Here is a 20719-nt window from a genome sequence, read left to right as displayed (position 1 = left end):
GCGCTATCTCTGCGGCCAAATCGCGAACTAAACTAAGCGTCAAGTTGAAGTTCTTATTACACTGAGAAACTTTGCTGAAAACTGCACATAGGTTGAATAGAGTATCAAAGTACTGGACCATGTATTTCATGCAATAAATACATAGCAATTGTATTTTTTACATGAAACCTATGGTTATATTCAAACTAAAATATCACAAAAACACAAAAAACACATCTTTAAAAATTTCAGAAAATGAATATTTTTTGATGGACAATTTTTAGAAAAAAAACCATGGTTTGCTAATACTTGCAACATGCTGAGATATCTACTTCACAAAATTATGTATTTTTTTTTCAAATTTCGTGTAATATTTGCACTTAAGAACTTGAACAACTTCTGAACTCGGAAGAAAACGACGTAATTTTTCAATTTCTATCGAGAAAAAAATTATAAGAAATTAATTCGAGTGAACTCATAAAATTATCACAATAAAACGTGAAATTCAGACAAAATTTATAAAAACTCGTAGAACTCTGAAGAGTTAGAAATTTTATATATTCTGTAAAGTTCCATGGAATTTAGAGATCTACAACTTTGTCCAGTACCGCAAAGCTCTAGCACGTAAGAGAAAAAAGTTAGCATCGCAACGCCACCTTTGTGGCTAAATTCCGAAATAATTCAAACATTTAAAATGAAGCCCTAACTATAACAGGAAACTTTGTGAAAGATCGGAAACCGATTGGTCAAACCCTGAGAGCGCTATTAATTTCGTTCCGCTAGATTCCATTTCTGGCCCAGTGTGGGATGTGAGAAACGAAATATACATCAGCTGATGAGTCAGCACTTAGGTCAGTTGAAAGTTTATTTCCCTTTTTTTAAAAGGAGGCTTAAATCCCTGTAAATGATTGGTTCTTATTGCGCAAGCAAACAAATCCCAACAATTAAAATTGCATTTTTTTTAACAGTGTTGAGAAGTCACCATTTGTGATTGGACACACATTCTCATTATTTACTAATATTTATCTCGGGGGAGGATTTTCGGCTATTCAGTCTATTTAGAGCAGCTAAACGATGTTTCGCTTCTAGTATCCGACGTTTCGATGATTTATTTCATCTTTTTCAAGGATTCTGGAATGTTTTACATAAAATTTTTGTTGTCTATACATAAATGGCATGTTGTGTTTGACTTACAGAGGCTATTTCGTTTGTTGTTAATGTATGTATGCATGTAGTAATATTTGTCCTAATCTGTTTTCCTTACTAAAATGGCGTCAATTCTAACTATTGTCAAGATATATTATAAATTAAGCTTATTTGGATTATTATTTTAACACTACTCACTATAATTTGTTATAACTTTATTTTCGCTATGTCTGTTTAAACTATTTATTTGTTACCGGGCGAAAAAACGGGTCAGTACGGTTCAATTTGGCTTAAGCGTTCTATTTTAGCGTTGGTTTATCGTTTGCTTTGCTATCTGTACACTGTGTTGGTGTGTGGCAACTATGTTAGCTAATTTGACGTTCGTGGATGAATGTATAACAGTTTTATTTAGCTGCGCGTTTTAAGTGTGTGTATTACTCCTGCATTTATCGAATTGAGTCCCTGTGTGTCTGTACGTTTGTTTATGCTGTTTTCGGTTGTCATAATATGGCATACTTCTAAGTACGGTAGTGACTGTTGTTTCTTATGTTTATCTAGGATTTTGGTGTGGTTTCAAGTCGAACCGATGGTTTAACGTTATGCTGTGATTCATTAGTGCGGTTTTCTCCTTCAGTGTGGCTATTTCTGTATCCGTGTAATCAGTGTCAGTGGTGGTGGCTGTTCATTCTGCTAATAACTTATCCAGTGCATTGTAGTGTGTTTTATGTCCACTCATTCTCGTTTTTAGTTTGTTTGTTGTCATTCCAATATAGCATGCTTCGCAGTTTATGCAAGGTATGCTGTAGATGACGTTGCTTTGGAAGTCGTTGGTTACGGGATCTTTAACTTTTGTGAAAAGTTTACCTACGGTATTTATGTTATGTGTTGCCAGTCGTATGTTGGGGTATTCTTTTTTCAGTTGCTTGTCTATTTTATGAGACAAGTTCGGTATGTATGTTATAGAGCGGTAAGTATTTTCCAGGTTTTGCGAGTTGTTCGGCAGCGGCTCAGCGATGTTATTGTGTTGTTGTTTCCGGTTTTTAAGTCTGCGCCGTAGACCTTTCGGGTAGCTATTGAGATTGAGTTGTTTGTCGATGATTGCATTAATTTCTGCATCTTCCAGGTTTGTAGACAGGCGTTGTACTCTGTTGATAGACTGCTCTAAATAGACTGAATAGCCGAAAATCCCTCCCCCGAGTTGTACGTCACAGTCGATAAGTATCCACATAAGGTATATACTATGGCACAGCAACTGAAAAAAGAATACCCCAACATACGACTGGCAACACATAACATAAATACCGTAGGTAAACTTTTCACAAAAGTTAAAGATCCCGTAACCAACGACTTCCAAAGCAACGTCATCTACAGCATACCTTGCATAAACTGCGAAGCATGCTATATTGGAATGACAACAAACAAACTAAAAACGAGAATTAGTGGACATAAAACACACTACAATGCACTGGACAAGTTATTAGCAAAAAAACAGCCACCACCACTGCCCTATACGTTCCCATTTCATTTGATTATAATCGAACTTAAGCAACCGTTATGTATTAAATAGTTAATAAAACAACGAAAGTCTATTATCTCAAAGATTACATGACTTATTTGAACATAACTAGTGTCGTACGAACGAGTCATCTCTTGAACTTACAAACAACAAACTTTATAACAATTTGATATGTGGCTCAAAAGTTATGGAAAGAGAAGAAATTCAAAGACTATTTAAAACTATACCTGCTTTGATCGATATATGTGGCTTCAACATAATTTAAATGTGGTATCATACTATTTGTACGTTCCAAATTCATTGATTCCTTGCGATGTGTTCAAAGTCTGCAAATGCACGACAAATCGACTATGAGATATGATCAAAGTCAAATAACAAATCGTTTGAAATGATTGGTTTTATCGAAATAACAACATCCTAGAGTTTTGGCTTCTGTACATCACCTTAATTCTGAATATATTCATATTGGGTGGTATTCGGTCATTTTCAGCAGATTTTCTGGCATAAATGTGACACCGAAATACCCATATTGGGAGGTATTTAGTTATTTTGGTGTCCAGGGTCAATGTTTGGTTTCTATGCATCTCGATTACGGAAATATCCATATTGAGTATTATTCGGTCATTTTCGACTGTTTCCTAGAAGTTGCCATTTAGCAATTCAAAATGGTACCTGAGGTCAATTGTTAGCTCATTACATCATTCTGGTTCCAGAGATACTCATATTGGATAGTATTTGGTTATTTTAGGCTGATTTTCACAAACCGGAAGTCGCCATCTTGGATTTCACAATGATCTTTAAGATAATTTCTGGCTTCTGAGCGTCATTCTGCTTGAGTGTTTTTAGAGGTAACAAATTTGTCCATAATGGTTCGAAACAGCCGAAAATGATCGAATAACACCCAATAACGGAAGTCGCCATCTTAGAATTCAAAATGGTATCTGTGGTCGATTTTAGCTCCTGTGTATCATTCTAGATCCGGAATTGGCTGTTTTACAGAAACCGGAAGTTGCAATCTTACAATCCAAAATGTTGCCTGAGGTCGATTATGGAACATATTTGTTACCTCTAAAAACATTCATCTGCCAAATTTGGTTCCATTTAGTTGGTTAGCTCTCGAGATGTGCAGAAATTTTTGTTTCATTTGTATGGAACCCCTAGCTTCCAGAAAAGGGAGGGGCATCCAACTATTATGGACATATTTGTTACCCCTTAAAACATCCACATGCCAAATTCGGTTTCATCTGCTTGGTTTGTTCTTGAGTTGTGCAGAAATTTATGTTTCATTCGTATGGGACCCCTCCCTTCCAGAAGAGGGAGGGGTCTCAAACTATCATAGGAACCTTTATCGGCACCAAAAACCTCTGCATACAAATTTTGACTTCGATCGGTTCGGTAGTTTTCGAGTCTATATGGATCAGACAGACAGACAGACCGGACTGCATTTTTATATGCATAGATTGCAACATCAATATTTTAGAACCTAAAGAGTGAATATACATTTATTGGTTTGAAGCGTTCTTGTAAATCTATTTTTACAAATAAAAGTTTGAATGAGAAAGGCTGGGTCTGACCGCTAGGTGGATTAATTTAGGTTTTTTTACTTGTTACTTGTTACTTGGGGTACTTAGATTTACTAATACGAATAAAAATGGCAAAATTTATACACAGAGTTATACAGATAATAGTCCTACTTAGTGGCCAGTATAACAGGCCTACATAAGTCTTTTTCTTCAAGAAGACTCATATCATATTGAATGTCACCCATCGTTCCTCTCACATTAGCCTACAGGGCTCCATCACTTTGTTTAGCGTAGTTAAAATCCAGAAAAGAACCGGTCCTGAACCGAGTGTTGAAAGGTGAGTTCAGCGATCGAGAGTATTATTTAGGAGCCGCTTTTAGTTCTCCTAGTCACTATGGCTTTTGATATATGGAATGAAATGGGCATAGAATGGCTTAAGAAAAAACAGGGTAAGAGATAGTAGTTAGGCTAGTGGTAAGTAATTGTGATTAACAAAATTATTCGCCATCTGAAAACTATCTCAAAGATGCCCAACAGAACGATTTTTTTGGGGTTTCACAGGTCTGATAAGCAGGGCTGGAATTCACCTCAGTGCAGACAGAACCACACAAATTTGTACACAACACATTTGCCATCAAACCGTGCGTGCCACTCCCGATATTTCGTTTGTGTCCTCTTCTCTCCATTCGCTCTTTTGTATTTCTTTCGAACCGAAAAAAAGCGACTGAGTACTCTTTGTGCATTTGCCAAAATGTGCGACACCACACATTGTGTCTTACTTTGTGTGTTACTTGACCTGTTACCTTGACCTTGTTACTTGATTTTGTGACCAATGAAAAAAATGCACAGGTAGTTCATAAATTTCTGAATATTAAAAAATTCTGATGCCAAATGTCTTAAAAATGCACGAAACATCGAGATCTGGTGTTATCCAAAAACAAAAAATTAAAAAAATCGATCTGTTAAAGTTTCACTTTTCGACTGAATGAACTTCTGAATGCGACGAAGGACAATTTTTTCCCATACGAGTCATTACCACCCTAATGAACGGTATCAGTAGTGAATGCATGTAGCGATTGTATATGAATACCGAGACAGAAACATGTCGACGTGCGTAATATGTCCTAAGAAACACGTCCACGCTATTGAGAATCGTGTTTAAATGAATTCTTAAAAAAGTATATGGTCCTTTCTTGCTTCCTTTTCTCTGCTATTTATTCTACCAGCAACGCAACGCAAACTGCTCAAACTGAAGCTCTTTGTTCTCACGCAATGTGTCACAAAAAGCAGCACAAAGTGTTGTTCCGTTTTCCCTCTGTTGGAATATTTCTCACTTGGTGATATATTTCATAGTCATTTCGTTTTCGCTCTTTCTCTTTGTGCCTGTTGGTTATCAAAATGTGTAGATACCGTTCTCGTTGTGCCTTGACGTAAAATTAACACACTGAGCGCAATGAGTGTGCGAATGACAGCCCTGCTGATAAGTTTGTAACGTAATTTCAACAAACGTAATACGTGTCCGGCTGGAGAACACTGACTGGCCTTATCTGATGCGTGCAAGCATTTTTCACAACTGGTGCTGCTATTTTTGCGTGAGCTGAGAGCACACATTATCTCAGCAAATAAAATCAATACCGCAAGGCATTGCCTCTATCAAGAGATTGCTGAACTACTATTTTTGTTTTACGACTATATTTTGAGTTTTACTAAGCAGGTAATGTAAGCAATTTTTAAGAGGCGAGAGAACACCGACTGACCCGATTTCAATCGCGCAAGCATGCATGAAGGATTTCGCCAACTCGACTGAAGGGCTGGCAACAGTCTTTCAGAGTTTAATGAAACTTTGTGGGTGTGTAGGCCTGTATCAGACTAACCGCTGCAGCGGTCAACCGCTGCAGCGGTCAACCGCTACCGTTCCGTTCTTTTTCGACCAATCAGAACACAGCGGTCGACCGTCGCTTGTTGTTGTTGCAAAAAATAGAATCTTTTCTATTTTTGCCGCCGACCGTTCCCAACGGTTGCCGACTGCTGTCATTGACATGGCGAAGGCAAACGAATCTCATCACACCTGCACAAAAGCACATATAGAGTCTTATAGAGAAGATAGAGGTGTCAAATCACCTGTGTCGCTATATTTAATGCAGATATGTAAATTCTCCAACTACGAGTTCCTTCGGGGCACCCAGGTCATATTTAAATATATGACTGATATGAAAGATTCCTGATGAAAAATCCTGAAGATGGAGCTGTCTCACGCTATATTGTTATGCAGAAATGTTAATGTCCGCTGATACAGGTTCCTCTGGGTATTTGGTGAGAAATAGCCATTTCTCAATGAGCTCTTTGCCGATTCCTGATCTTGATGAAACATTCACTTTAGAAATGGTTTTTTCCTCTATGCCAATGATGCAAATAAGCATTTTTATCAGGTAACCAATTATCAAATCCATCCAAAAATTAGCAGGTTTGTCATGCCCAAGGATGGAAAAACTCGTATCGCATGACAATCATTCGGGTATCATTTCTGAGCGTGCTATTTATAAGCTTTCAATCCTAGCAAACCATCGCTATTAAAAGTTACACATTCTCAAGCTTGCAAGAGACAACTTAGAGCAAAGAAGTATATGGTAGCTTTCTTTGATGATTTTGTTTCAGTACTGCCTGCTTTAGGCGGAGCGAGCAACATATAGCGAGTGTTTCACGAAAGAATCGTAAACGATTGCACTCAAGCGATCGCAATGATTCTTTCAAATGTTGGTTGCTTGTAGGTGTAATTCGGCTACTCCACGTCGTGCTTTCACCGTGATATACCACGATGATTCTTGGTGATTTCAAGTATAGATGCTAAAGCACCATGCTACAATTTCCGTAAGCATTGATGATACCTATTTGCTCCGGCAAGCAAACAATTGAACGCAATCTAACGTTCATTTGGATTCATAATTCTGTATCACTGGCGATAATATCTCAAAGCTTCTCGCGATAATGTTGAATGCAAGTGAACTTGGATACAATAAATACTATCGTGTTTGAATCATTCAGTCTCCTTCTATGGTATTCGGAACTCTTAGAAGCGAAAAACAATCAGCAGCGTTTCTATGGAAAACTTGTACGCGAGTGGAAATAGTTGAACGATAACTGATGAATCAAAGAACACATTTGCATGAAATATTGCTAGTGAGTGAACTTTTCCATGCTTGGTCATGCCTACCGGCACTTGCCTATACTACTTATTTTGACCCCTGTACATAGGCTTACTAATGTGTAAACATTACAAAATATGTCGAATAAGTTCCGAAAAAATCGTTGCAATTCTCAATTATAATCAGTAAAAGATAAATATAAGATTAGGTTTGAGTTTCATTTCAATTCAATTTTTGTTCAAAATTTTCACTACCTAACTAACTAACTAATAATACTACTACTAGCTAACTCACTAATAATCATACTACTAACAATGGCAACTGTACAGAAAACCGATATGAAGCAGATTCAACGTATTTAGCAACTAGTACTTCTGCTATCGGTCTGTCCCCAGGCTTCAAACAGAGCAAGTGTTTTATTAAGATGAGCATACCACTCGTCGCAACAATCAGCTGACATCAAATACCTGTAAAAATATATAACGACGTATCCGGTGAAAGCCATATATTCACGCAAACCTACCACTGAATAGCAGTATAGACCTTTTTACGTACGAATGTGTTAGTGCTACTAGTTGAGGAAAATATTTACAAATAGTTGTTTTGCTTGCAATGTTGTTTTGTAGCTGGACGAATATTCAGTTGAACACTCATTATATGCTTTGAACTTGTTTCTGAATGATTTTTTTCATTCGTGATCAGAAGAAGCTGCTAAACATAATTGACTTAAAATGTTAAAAAGTGATAAAAGTCGAAGCAACGAGATGCGATGATTTACTGTTTGGAGGAAACAAAAGCAACTTTACACGGGTTTACACGTTTCCTAGTGTGCGTAGGTGAAAAGTCACTTATCTCTATTGCCTTGCTTTGCTAGCACCAGCGATTAAACATTATCCGGCGGTGCTGGACGTCGAAATTGTAATAATAATTTGTCCAATCGAGGGCATACCAGTCTGGGTGCAATAGTTACTTTCTGAGTGCAGCGCACTTCTGCAAATCGTTTTTCATCATCAGGATTGGTTCAATAGCGAAGGACATGACCATGCAGTCGATACCATCGTCGATGCCGTGCTCCGAACCTGGATACATACACGAACATCGTCAGAAATCCATGATCATCACAGTAACGGGTAATTCGCAAATCACCTTCATATGAACGGTGACTTCCAGAGAACGACCGCATTTGGTGTCCAATTTATTCGCTGGATTTCCTTCAACGGTAAAGTTACAAAACCATACTGAAACCTGGAGATGAATTCCTTGCGTGAGTTAGCGTCACCAAACACTACGGCACTACGCAAACACGACATAAACCCAATCGCAGCAGGAAAAAAGCTGAGTCCGACCGTTTGACTATGTTCCTCCAGAAAAACACGAACGGTCAAGTTTTTTTTTTCACTCACACTGTTTAGTTTTAACTTCAACAAATGAAATACACAGATTTAATAAAAAAAAGTGGCGCACAATCAAAATAAAACTTCTTTTTTTTCCTTCCCGTTGGTCGAAATTTGACGTTGCCAACCAGCGTTGCCGGTGCTATTAATGTTTTTTTTGTCAAGTCTCTATATGTGATTTTGTGTAGGTGAGAAGAGATTCGTTTGCCTTCACCATGTCAATGACAGCAGGCGGCAACCTTAGGAAACGGTCGGCGGCAAAAATAGAAAAGATTCTATTTTTTGCAACAACAACAAGCGACGGTCGACCGTTGTGTTCTGATTGGTCGAAAAAGAACGGAACGGTAGCGGTTGACCGCTGCAGCGGTTAGTCTGATGCAGGCTTAAGCAACATTGTTAATTCGTCTGTACTTACATTTGATAAGGGCCGAAGGTTTATTTTAAAAACTCAATATATCTAGATAATAGAGTAAAGTTGTCAGGGATGACTAACAGAGTAGAGTTGTCAGAGATGACTTCTAGGAAATTGTGTGAACTTTACTTATAAACATTGGAAAAATGACTACCAAATGGTTTTATTGTAGAGACGATAGAAAAACTTAATATGTAAAAACTGATATTATATATGGGTCATTCCATGTCAAGTGTCCGGGGAAATGCATCGACCATCTCCGATTTCGACCAAAATTTGTGAGTCGATGTATTTCGAGACGGAACTTATAAGTACAATGTGTTGTACCGATTGGTGGACCCGTCGGCCAATGGGACTGCCTCCACTTTTTGCGAGCTTAGCAAAACACCTTTTTTATTTTGTGAATTTCTCGGGACCCTGAAGAGCTACAGGTATATTGACATATCATTTTGAAGGGTTTTAGATGTAGAATCGAACTACGTGATCAATTTTTTTCTGCAGTGTTGCCAACATTGCATTTTTTTCGATTCAAAATTTAATTTGCGATTTTCTCAAAATACCCCCCTTCGATTTTGATTCTGACTACGCCAATGTGTTCAGCAGACGATTTTACATAGGAATCACTTATCAGCAAAAAACAACATGTAGCGTTCCAGAGATACAGCATTTTCAAAATTGCAAGATTTTGGATTTTGTCTACGCACGAAAGCGCTTCTACATAAACTGCTGCTATCCTTATTGTAACCTAGCAGGCGTTTGTGTAATCGAAGAGTTGTTCCTTAAAGGAGCATCCGTTAATGATGTAATGCAAAAAATCCCGTTCTAGAACGAAAGTTACAGGAGAGTTTTGGTTACACTTTTCACATGAATCTTCCTTTTATTGGTTTATCACATTGTAGAAATTATCCTCTCTCATTTTAAAACCGTTTCCTAACAGGCGGATGGTCATGTTTTTTCCTGATTTAATATTTGCTATGATTTCAAAATTGTAAACAATGTGTCTCATCACGGGTGCAGTCATTTCATTCTTGAAGATAGTGTGTTTAATTGCATTGTATTTAAAACAAATTTGTGTCGCTGGAAAACGGTATTGGTTATCACAGCAGCTTACGTGATGAGGTTTACTAGCTACTAAGGGAGCATGCATGAATGACATAGTTTTTTTGATTTTTTTTACCCCATTCCCCCTCTTCCACCGTAACATTTCGTCACAAGCGATTTAATCTAAATCGTTCGCAAATTAACAGAAGCGCTTTATTACACAATCTGATCTGATAGAATCTGAGTAAATATGATGAAAAACGTATCCCATTGCTTTAACACGTTTATGTAAATGCATTGAGTTCTAATGCCAGTGTCACTTCTCTTGCAAAATAGCAAAACAATTTCAATGTTTTGCACTATATGTGACTTTGGTACGCCTGAATAGTCTAGTTTGCCATGCGTAGGTACATGATATAAATAAAATTATGTACTCCACAAGCATGACACTCTATCGTATCCGTATCCGTACCTCAACGTCACTTCTATGCAAGGTGGCGCTAACGTCTCTTCTATTTTTGATATTTCTCAGTTATTCATCAATATTTTTAGGAAACGGCACAAGCATCTTGAAGGTGGTTACCTTTACTATAATAATACGTAAAAAAATGAATTTGACGCTTACGTCAAAACGCCAGCCCACGGCAGTATGTATATAAATATTTATGACCATATCCGGCGGGTTGCTTCTGATTGAATCTCAGGCGGTGGACGCAGCCTGCACTGCGGAGGGGCTACTTGGGGCTGTGCATTAACCCATGGCAAGGTAAGCCGTCTTCGCAGCACAGGCCTCTCGAGTATGTCCACGGTCTTAGTCATTTGCTTTGATCCGTAGTTTATCTAGTTGGCTCTTGTTAGGCCAGGACGCGGAAACAGTCTGTATCAAATTGTTTCGTTTAACTAAATAGAAAAGATTGTTCTTTTTGAGAAAGGGGTTTCTTTAATTTTTTTATTGAGATGTTTTCAAGCGACACAAAGAAATAATCTTTTGCATTTATTTAAACGTACCTTTAGCGTTAAAAAAAATCGACAAAAGAAACATACAAAATGGAAACATTTTTTTTGCCTTTGCAACAGATGTAATTTTGTGTAAAAAACTTAAGTAATTTTGATGTACCCTAAAGTCGCTTTTTACGTGGCGGATACGTGCCGCGTAAAAAAACGCATAAAAACCGCGTAAATTCTGGAACTCGCGTAAAAAAGCCGCGTAAAAAACCCGCATAATAAAACCGCCTAAAAAGCGGTCTTAGTGTATATATGCACGCCAATCTAGCACACAAGATTGTTCAAATATGACATTTTTCGTTTTTCTTAATCAACATTCATTTTCCTATGTCCAAACCTATCTTCAAGCGAATGCAAAAGATTATTTCTCTGTACCGCACCCCGAAAATAAAACTAAGAAAAACCACCTCCGACCAATGAGCAGGGCCTGCGTTTCATGTGGGTAGTATGGGTAGTAGTACCCACTCGGAAAATATCCATGTGGGTACTTACCCACACGGAACTATCGGACAAAACAAAAAAAAAAGTATTGTTGCGAGCGACAGATTTTTTGATAGATATCGTTGAGCGAGAGTTTATAAATCTACAGACTTATGTACAGTTGAAACGTTACTCAGAGATAAGGATTATTTTTTTAATTGTTTCATTTACGATAGAGTCCTGAATTTCATTTACGATAGAGTTCTAAAGTTTTGTTTTATCGGTCAAATTTCCCATGCCAAATTTGAGCTCAATCGGACTTTGGGAAGTAGAGCCTCAAAGCGGTCAAAGTTATAGTTTTTTGATCGATGAAAGACATGTTCGATCTAAGAGTGTCTCTTGTGTGTTCTGGTGTAGCTCGAGTCTCCCAACGCAAAAGTTTCCATGTCCCTGAAATTTAATTCTTGTTTTCAAAACAAATTTTTAACATTTTCGGTTGCTTCCCGGTTGGCGGATTAAAACAAACGTTCTATTATTACACTTGCCACAAGGTTCAGACCGCCGTACGTTTGCTGCTCCAACTAAATTGTTACATTCTTCTTGTCAACCTATTGTTGCCTTATAAAGGCAACAATATAACATGTATCGTGTGTTGCACGGGTTGAAGGAAGAAGATGTTCCCGTTCTCGTATCGGATATAAGGGTCGCAATTATGCTGTGATGTCAAGCAACAACCGTCTTCTTCAAGACGTTACATATTTGTTAATGAAGTGTTATGAATTTTCTGAAACGGACTCAGCGCCGTGAGCAGAACTTGCTGAACTTTTCTGTTTGGAATCGGATTTGTTTCGCATATACCGCTTGTGATGCACAGTGTTAATGAATCGTAATATACATCACACTGCTGCGCAATTGCAGCAGCATCAAACTGCAATCAAAGTTGCAATTTAGTAATAACCATTCATCATGCTCTTCCAATTATATTTAGCAGCCTTGAAAAAGGCTGGTTGCTGCAGTTGCAAATTTCATTCAATTATCGCATTAATACTTCATGGTCCAGATAGCGCGCGATATCCGCTCTGAAAAAGATTTTCTCGCACGTTGTGGAATGGGATAACTGAAAAAATAGGTATGACTAAAGTCGCATGGAAGCAGATCGTGCGTGTTTGATACTACCGACGGTGGGCATGAGTATGAAGGTGGAAATTCTGCTGTGATGTCGAACTATAACCGTTTTGTTTTAAGACGCAATAGTGTTAGTGCTGCATTTCTGTTATCTACAGCCATCCAGCACTAGAACAAGTATATATTACAACCGGCCACCAACACATTCTTGAGGCAATGTTGAATTTTTCTTGTCTTGCGAATGCTGAAATTTGCGGATTTCCGTCTATTACACATGATGAAAAATCTTAACTATTTCAATCACATAATTGTGGAGAACCAATCGCCGATGATTCTAGATCTCCCGTTTTCTTCAGTAGAATTGCCTGCCACTTCCAATAATTCTGCAGCTACCGAAAACTTCATAACAGCCGCCAGATAGTCAGGTTCTTAAGTATCAACGCGCCCAGCGCGATCAGCCAGTATTTGAAACCCGGCTTTTGTTTTCTTCTTCATGATCAGCAACCAACGTCCGTGTGGTATCGGCACAATCATGGAATGAATTTCACATAAAACACAAAGCGCGCATTCTTAGTCAACTAGGTATATTCTGTCGACCTTGTTAGGGAAAGAAGCATTGTGCGACAAACCATAGGTCGACATTTGCGTTTCGACAAGGCTTGACAATTTTCTATAGTACAATCGTTCGAACAATCAGATTACAACTTTCTGCATTTGGACGGGTGCTTGGTTGATTTTCCAATCGACTACTGCAAAAATGACGACTACTGCAAAAATGACTGACTGAGCTTAAAACGGTTGAAAATGGACAATTTTTGTGACGCTCTCGATGTTTTTGGTTTTTGAAATTGGATCCCTGTAATGAAACTGGTCCCCTGTATATGTTGCCGTAAGACATGATTCTACGTCAAAAAATTGAGGAGGAATTGATAAATAGAACGAAGAAAGAACCCAAAAACATGCCTACACGCATGTCCACCATGACGAATGTTCCGGTAAACTCTCGGAAAGCCACTCGCAAGGACGTGGAATTACTTTTGCAAATGAGCCTATATAATTGCCTTCCATAAGAAACATGACTAATGAACGAAATTCGAAAATCTATTTTTTCTTAAACATTCCATTGGCACCCTATTGTTGATGCACTGTCGACTTTTCGTAAAATTTTGATCAGGTATCAGAAGGTCACCCCCCCCCCCCTGCTACGCCTTTGTCACCTATGAACCTTCCTTATTCCTTACTACCCACTCGGGAAAATAATGTGACGCCGGCCCTGCCAATGAGAACACTTTGAAGAAAGCGCTATACCTCTTAAATAAAATCTGTTGGTTGCAAATTCGTTTTTTTATCCCCAAGATAAATAAATTGATATCTACAATCTATTTGTTTACCGTATATTGCAAACATCGATTAAAAAATAATTTTTAAATATTTATGTAACCATATTTACCGAGTACAAGAATTATTTGTTTGCAAACTAACTGTTCGGTTATTTTAAATATTTGGTTATTCAGATTGGAAAATTTAAAAAAAATGCCAGATAAATGAGACAGGCCTCGCAAATTGCGCAAATGATTAGTTGTATTAATTCACAAAACAACTAACACGGCGCTGCCATACATCTTCGAAAACCGAAAAAATATGAACAATATGTTCCCTGTCGCCAATCATAATAAATTCAACTAAATTTTGTATGATTTCCAACATTCATTGTTTTCTTAAGAGACTATGCTCGCTGTTTTATTGAATCTTCACGACATAGATACAAAACTTTTTTTATCCCGGCCGTATGAACAAAAAAGTTTATCCAGCTTGTCTCGTAGTATTTGCAGAGACGAATAAAGCCAACGCTTTAATGCCGTGAACGTACTAGCACTGTAGGCTAATGTACAGCCCTAAGTAGACCCCGGCCGCCGGTTAATGTACAGCTAACCCACGGCAAGGTGAACCGTCTCCGCAACGCAGGACGCGCCAATATGTTTTCGGCCTAACTCATACGGCCTACTGTCTCATAGCACCAGCGAATGTATGAACAAGCTCAGAAATTCTGGTATGTAACGCTTCAGTGAACGATTCGAGGCGAATGCTATTTTGTCATCGTCCCGATTTGATTTGCCATGATGAATCTATCAATGCCACGGTGAACCGATACTAATATTTATTGAGTTGCATCGATGTGATTTTTAACCGTATCCAATCGGCGAATAATGAGAAACAGCAGGAAAAGGGAAAGACACAAATCGGTCGTTTCAGTCCATCCTAACACATGTACGCCCCCGATGAATTAAGTGTTCGTGTTACATTGACATTAGTCCACAGTGAACAATTCACGAAGCGAATGAAGATTCAATGCAGGAATCACGATCCTTGCCTGCGAAGCCTATGTCAAATAAACAGAACAAAAAAATCCACCTCTGCTCTAATCGTGGGTAAGAATAAGAATAAGAAGAAGAACATAGGCGGATAAATGTTATGATAGAGTTACTTGCTCTATGACGTGCTATGATATGTATGAGCAAGTTAGGATATTCGGTTATGATAAAATATTTTGGATGCGTTATGAAATGAAATCTGAAATCAGCATTTTTTCACGTTATTAAAAATGTCACAAGTTGGTTTGAAAAATTCGAATCATGGACAAAAGTCTACATTTAACAAAAAAAAGTTTGAGTTTAAATACGAAAAGTGTAGCCAAAACTCTCCTGTAACCTTTCGTGAAAATGGTCCTAGAGCGGGATTTTTTGCGTTACTTCATTAACGGATGCTCCTCTAAGGTACATCTCTTCGATTACACAAACGCCTGCTAGGATACCATTAAGATTGCAGCAAATTATGTAGAAGCGCTTTCATGCGTAGACGAAATCCAAAATCTTGCAATTTTGAAAATGCTGTATCTCTGGAACGCTACATTTTGTTTTTTTGCTGATAAGTGATTCCTAAGTAAAATCGTCTGCTAAATACATTGGCGTGGTCAAAATCAAAATCGAAGGGGGGTATTTTGAGAAAATTGCAAATTAAGTTTTGAATCGAAAAAAATGCAATGTTGGAAACACTGCAGAAAAAAATTGATCACGTAGTTCGATTCTACATCTAAAACCCTTCAAAATGATATATCAATATCACTTGTAGCTCTTTAGGGTCCCGAGATATTCACAAAATAAAAAAGGTGTTTTGCTAAATTCGCAATAAGTGGAGGCAGTCCCATTGGCTGAGGGGCCCACCAATTGGTACAGCACTTTGTACTTATAAGTTCCGGCTCGAAATCGGAGATGGTCGATGCATTTCCTCGGACACTTGACATGGAATGACCCATATAGGACAGGTGAACCTGTTATGGCAGGTGCACCAGTTATAGTTATATCACTTAAGCGCAATGCTACCAGTTATGGTACTACTCCATTTAAACCTACTATGCTATGACGGGTTTATGCCATATCCGGTACTTTTTTTAGGTATTAACATAACTGTATATACCTGTATCTTGTATAAAGCGTACCTGATTTCCATCATACGTCCAGCTGCCGAATTTCATTTCACAGTGTTGATCGTCGAAAGGGAACCAGGTTATGTCTATTTTACAGGTGCTTTTGAAAATCCCTGGAGGTACGTACAAGCAGCTACCATTATTTTTCACCACGATATTTGTATGGTATGTACCATCGAAACCCTCATCGGCGCTAAAAAAGAATGATAAATTATTCTTAACAAACGACAGTAATGAAAGTTTTATTCATTAGAGCAATTTTATGCGAAATTTACATATATTTTTTTCGACAGCATGTTTTTGAAGTTATATTCGAATTTTGATTAAAATTTGATATTTTTCACTCAAAGTAACTCATGAATGATAATTTAAATAAACAATAGAAAAAAATTAAGGGAAAATTATATGATGATGATGATGGTCCCGCCACATACCCCTACAAAGGTTTTAGCTGGACGATTTATCTATAGATAATTAATGTGATCACATTTTAATCAGTTATACAAAACAAAAAAAAACGAACTGATTTTACCTCCAGATATAAACTTCTTCAAAAACTGTATACTTGATTCATAAAGCACACAAAACTAGTACAGGGTTTTCATGACCTTCAGCCAGACCAACCACAACTATTTCATGATTTTCTCTAAGCATTTAAATAACAATTTTAATTTGCTAAAAGAAATCATTTATATCTGAAAACCGCGCGCGAGGCTCAAGCTTTTGTAGTCTCTTTCTATTATTTTTAAAGCTACAACAACAATAATGAAAAGAAAAAAAAATCCATCATCACCGTGACGAACACAGTAGTTTTGTTGTTATAAATTTAGAAAAGTCCAATTTAATATAAATATATAAATAAAATTTTACAACACAACCAGATCCGTTCGTATAAAACTTCGTCATTTACAAGCTTCAATAAAAATTAATAAATAATTATCAAATTTCAAATAATAAATTATTTGAAAGATACATTGGACATTCGATTTTGTAATTTTCAAGCAGTTTTCAGAAAATATCCGAATAAAAGTTTGTTCTTCCAGACAAAATTTTACAATATAAAGATCATGAAGTGGTTAATCATGGGGATACATAGAATTAACATATATTTGCGCTGCAATAAGTTAGCTCGAATAATCCGTATACCACCGGAATTAGTCGGTGCGTATATTTGCTCTACGTTGCAATTCAACCATCGAGAATGGTTTTATGGTAATTAGTATACCTCTTGTGGTACGTAGTTTGAAGCACGCAAGCAGTCAAAACGCAAAGATTGCGTCGTATGTCACTGTGTGATACAATTGTAGCCCGTAGGTACGTTCCAGTTTACCACAACAGCGGCTTGTACCTCGCACTCTGTATCATGCAGGTCCGCCATACATTTATTTATTAAATCCGTTGAGCAAATGGTGACTACATACAATATTTCATTACAGTTGTTATGTATGATGTTTACAATGTTTTTCTTATATGCTGAACATCATTTCTATACTAAAGCATAAACGATGCCATACTAGCTAAAAGTACGACTTGAACTGCCTTGCAGAACGGTCGCATTTTACCAACAGCTCGAAGTTTGTCTTAGACTATCGAGAGATATTGGAAATTTTCCGCTTTCAACAGGTTATCTTTTTTAAAGAGTATCTGTTGAATCGCAAAGTATTGAATTGGTTTTTAACGTTTAACGAGTGGTTGAAATGCCAGGACAACCCAGAAAAGCTCGCTTTGATGCGGCTACGAGGAAATGTGAGGCTTCTCCTCCGAGTGATTCAGAAAGCAATAGGTATGAAATTCTTTCTACTATAGGTCCGCCATACATTTGTTTATTAAATCCGTTGAGCAAATGGTGACTACATACAATATTTCATTACAGTTGTTATGTATGATGTTTACAATGTTTTTCTTATATGCTGAACATCATTTCTATACTTAAGCATAAACGATGCCATACTAGCTAAAAGTACGACTTGAACTGCCTTGCAGAACGGTCGCATTTTACCAACAGCTCGAAGTTTGTCTTAGACTACCGAGAGATATTGGAAATTTTCCGCTTTCAACAGGTTATCTTTTTTAAAGAGTATCTGTTGAATTTCAACGTATTGAATTGGTTTTTAACGTTTAACGAGTGATTGAAATGCCAGGACAAACCAAAAAAGTTCGCTTTGATGCGGCTACGAGGAAATGTGAGGCTTCTCCTCCGAGTGATTCAGAAAGCAATAGGTATGAAATTCTTTCTACTATAGGGGATCAAGAATTTGAAGCTTTTCATTCTGAGCAAAATGCCGGTATGAAGAAAGCTAAAGTTCCACCTATTGTGGTAATAGTTGCAAATTTTAAAGATTTTCGTTCAGAACTTTCATCATTTCCTTCTGATGTGAAAGTTAGTTTTCAAATTGGCCGCCGAGGCGAAATTCGTATTTTGGCCGAATCTTTTGAAGGCCATAAACATCTATTACAGTATTTGATTGAAAAGATGTACAAATTTTATACATATGACGCCAAAAACGAGAGACTGTTTAAGGCTGTTTTGAAAGGTCTTTCAAATGATCAAGCTATTGATGAAATTAAAGATTGTTTGACGGAATTACTTGGTTTTTCCCCCAACCAAGTAATTTTGATGAAACGTAAATCAAACGCAAAATTTAACAATACTGGAATACATCAGGAAAATTACTTGGTACATTTTGATCGTACCAAAGTAGGTAATTTATAATTTTTAGAAAAAGCACGTGTTTATTTGGAGGTATCCATAATATCACGCAATTCCGGAATTGTCAAGCTTGTAACTGCCATATGGCAACAAAATGCATGATATGTGGTGACTCTTCCCACACAAAGGACATCTGTCCTGTGAAAGAGACCTCTAATAATTTCAAATGTGTAAATTGTGGGGGTAAACACAAATCAAATCTATTTGATTGTCCTGTTAGGTCGAAAGTTATTTCCTCAAGACAACGTAGGTATTCAAAACAACCTGTTATCAATAATGTTAATGTGGGTAATTAAAAGACTTTCAATACTGTTCAGGCAACACCATCCTTTCCTGTAGCTAGTGTGTCTGTAGGTAATAATTCAAATTAAGAAAACAACAAATTGAAAACAAATAATCCTGTTCAAGCACCACCAGGCATTTCATATGCTAGTGTCCTTTCTGGTAAAATTCCGAATTCAAACAGCAACAAGCCTTTCGTGTTTGGTGCTGAAAAGTCAGCCAGTATTGATTTAGGTAGTCCAACTCCCGAGAAGATTGAATACCTACAAAAATCCATGCTGCCGTTAATGTCCGTTTTGTTGAGCTGTAACTGTTCGATGTAAAAGGCTGTTCTAGAAGGTATAAAGTTTACAACTAATATTGTTATGAAATTGAAACTCAGCAATGAATTTGAATAATGCTGTAAATTTTCTAAATTGAATGCTCGCTCTTTAAAAGCGAAAGAAGATGAGTTTATAATTTTTCAATAGTCCATGGTGTGCATATTGCAGTTGTGACTGAAACGCTTCAAAGCCTAACATTAAACTAAAACGAAACCCCAACTACATAGTTCACAAGTTCGATAGAATTGATGTTGCCGGAGGTGGAGTTGCAATAGTTATCCACCGTCGAATAAAACATCGTGTTATGCCCCATCTTGAAACGAAGGTTATTGAAAGTTTGGGAATTGAAATCGAAATAGATATTGGTATTTTATTTATAGCCGCAGTGTATTAACCTTCTCAATGCACTGGTGAGCAGAAAAATCATTTCAAGGGAGATTTACAAACACTCACGAGAAATAAATCTAAGTTTTTTATCATCGGTGATTTTAATACAAAACATCGATCGTGGAATAATGCACAAAGCAATTCCAATGGAAAAATTTTGTTTGACGATTGCTCGGCTGGATTTTATTCAGTTTTATTTCCAAATGCTCCTACATGTTTTTTTTCTGTTAGGAATCCATCCACAATTGATTTGGTATTAACAAATCAAAGTCATTCATGCAGTGAATTGTTAACTCATGCTGATTTTGATTTTAATCATCTTCCTATAACTTTTTCCATATCCCGTGAATCTATTTTAAATTCCACTAGGTCTGTGTTTAATTATCACAAGGCCGATTGGGATCGGTATCGTACCACGATCGAAGAAAGCTTGAATTGTGATATTGTTTTACAAAACAGTGCTGACATTGACGGAGCATTGGATGATTTGTGCAGTTTAATACTCATTGCCCGAAACTTATCAGTTCCTCAGGCTAGAGTGAAATTTAATACACCAATCATTGACAATGAGCTTCAACTTCTTATAGGTTTGAAGAACATACGGAGACGTCAATATCAAAGAACTCATGATCCTGCTTTGAAAGTTATTTAAAAGATTTACAAACGAAAATCAAACATAGATTCACTTTCTTGCGAAATGAAAGTTTCATGAGAGAAGTTGAACAACTAAAACCATATTCCAAACCTTTCAGGAAGCTTTCGAAAGTTCTTAAGAAACCTTCCAAGCCCATTTCAGTTCTCAAAGATGGTGACCACATATTTCTTACGA

The 20719-nt window shown here is 37.2% G+C and overlaps 1 protein-coding gene across 4 annotated transcripts in view; it reads right to left on the bottom strand.

The window, feature by feature from the left end:
• LOC129727470 (CHRNA7-FAM7A fusion protein) overlaps positions 1–20719 on the bottom strand; it is a 519941-nt gene that overhangs the window by 367562 nt on the left and 131660 nt on the right. For all 4 annotated transcript variants that reach the window (XR_008728530.1, XM_055685335.1, XM_055685337.1 and 1 more), the window contains one exon: positions 16201–16381. Coding sequence is in view for 3 of the 4 variants with exons in the window: in XM_055685335.1 (XP_055541310.1) it covers positions 16201–16381 (181 nt within the window). In the remaining variant the exon portion in view is untranslated. The remainder of the gene's footprint in view (positions 1–16200; positions 16382–20719) is intronic.

This window comes from Wyeomyia smithii, chromosome 3 (assembly GCF_029784165.1).
Source record: "Wyeomyia smithii strain HCP4-BCI-WySm-NY-G18 chromosome 3, ASM2978416v1, whole genome shotgun sequence".
NCBI lineage: Eukaryota > Metazoa > Arthropoda > Insecta > Diptera > Culicidae > Wyeomyia > Wyeomyia smithii.
The sequence above is the reverse complement of the archived record's forward strand: the minus strand, read 5'-3'. Positions and strand labels throughout refer to the sequence as shown.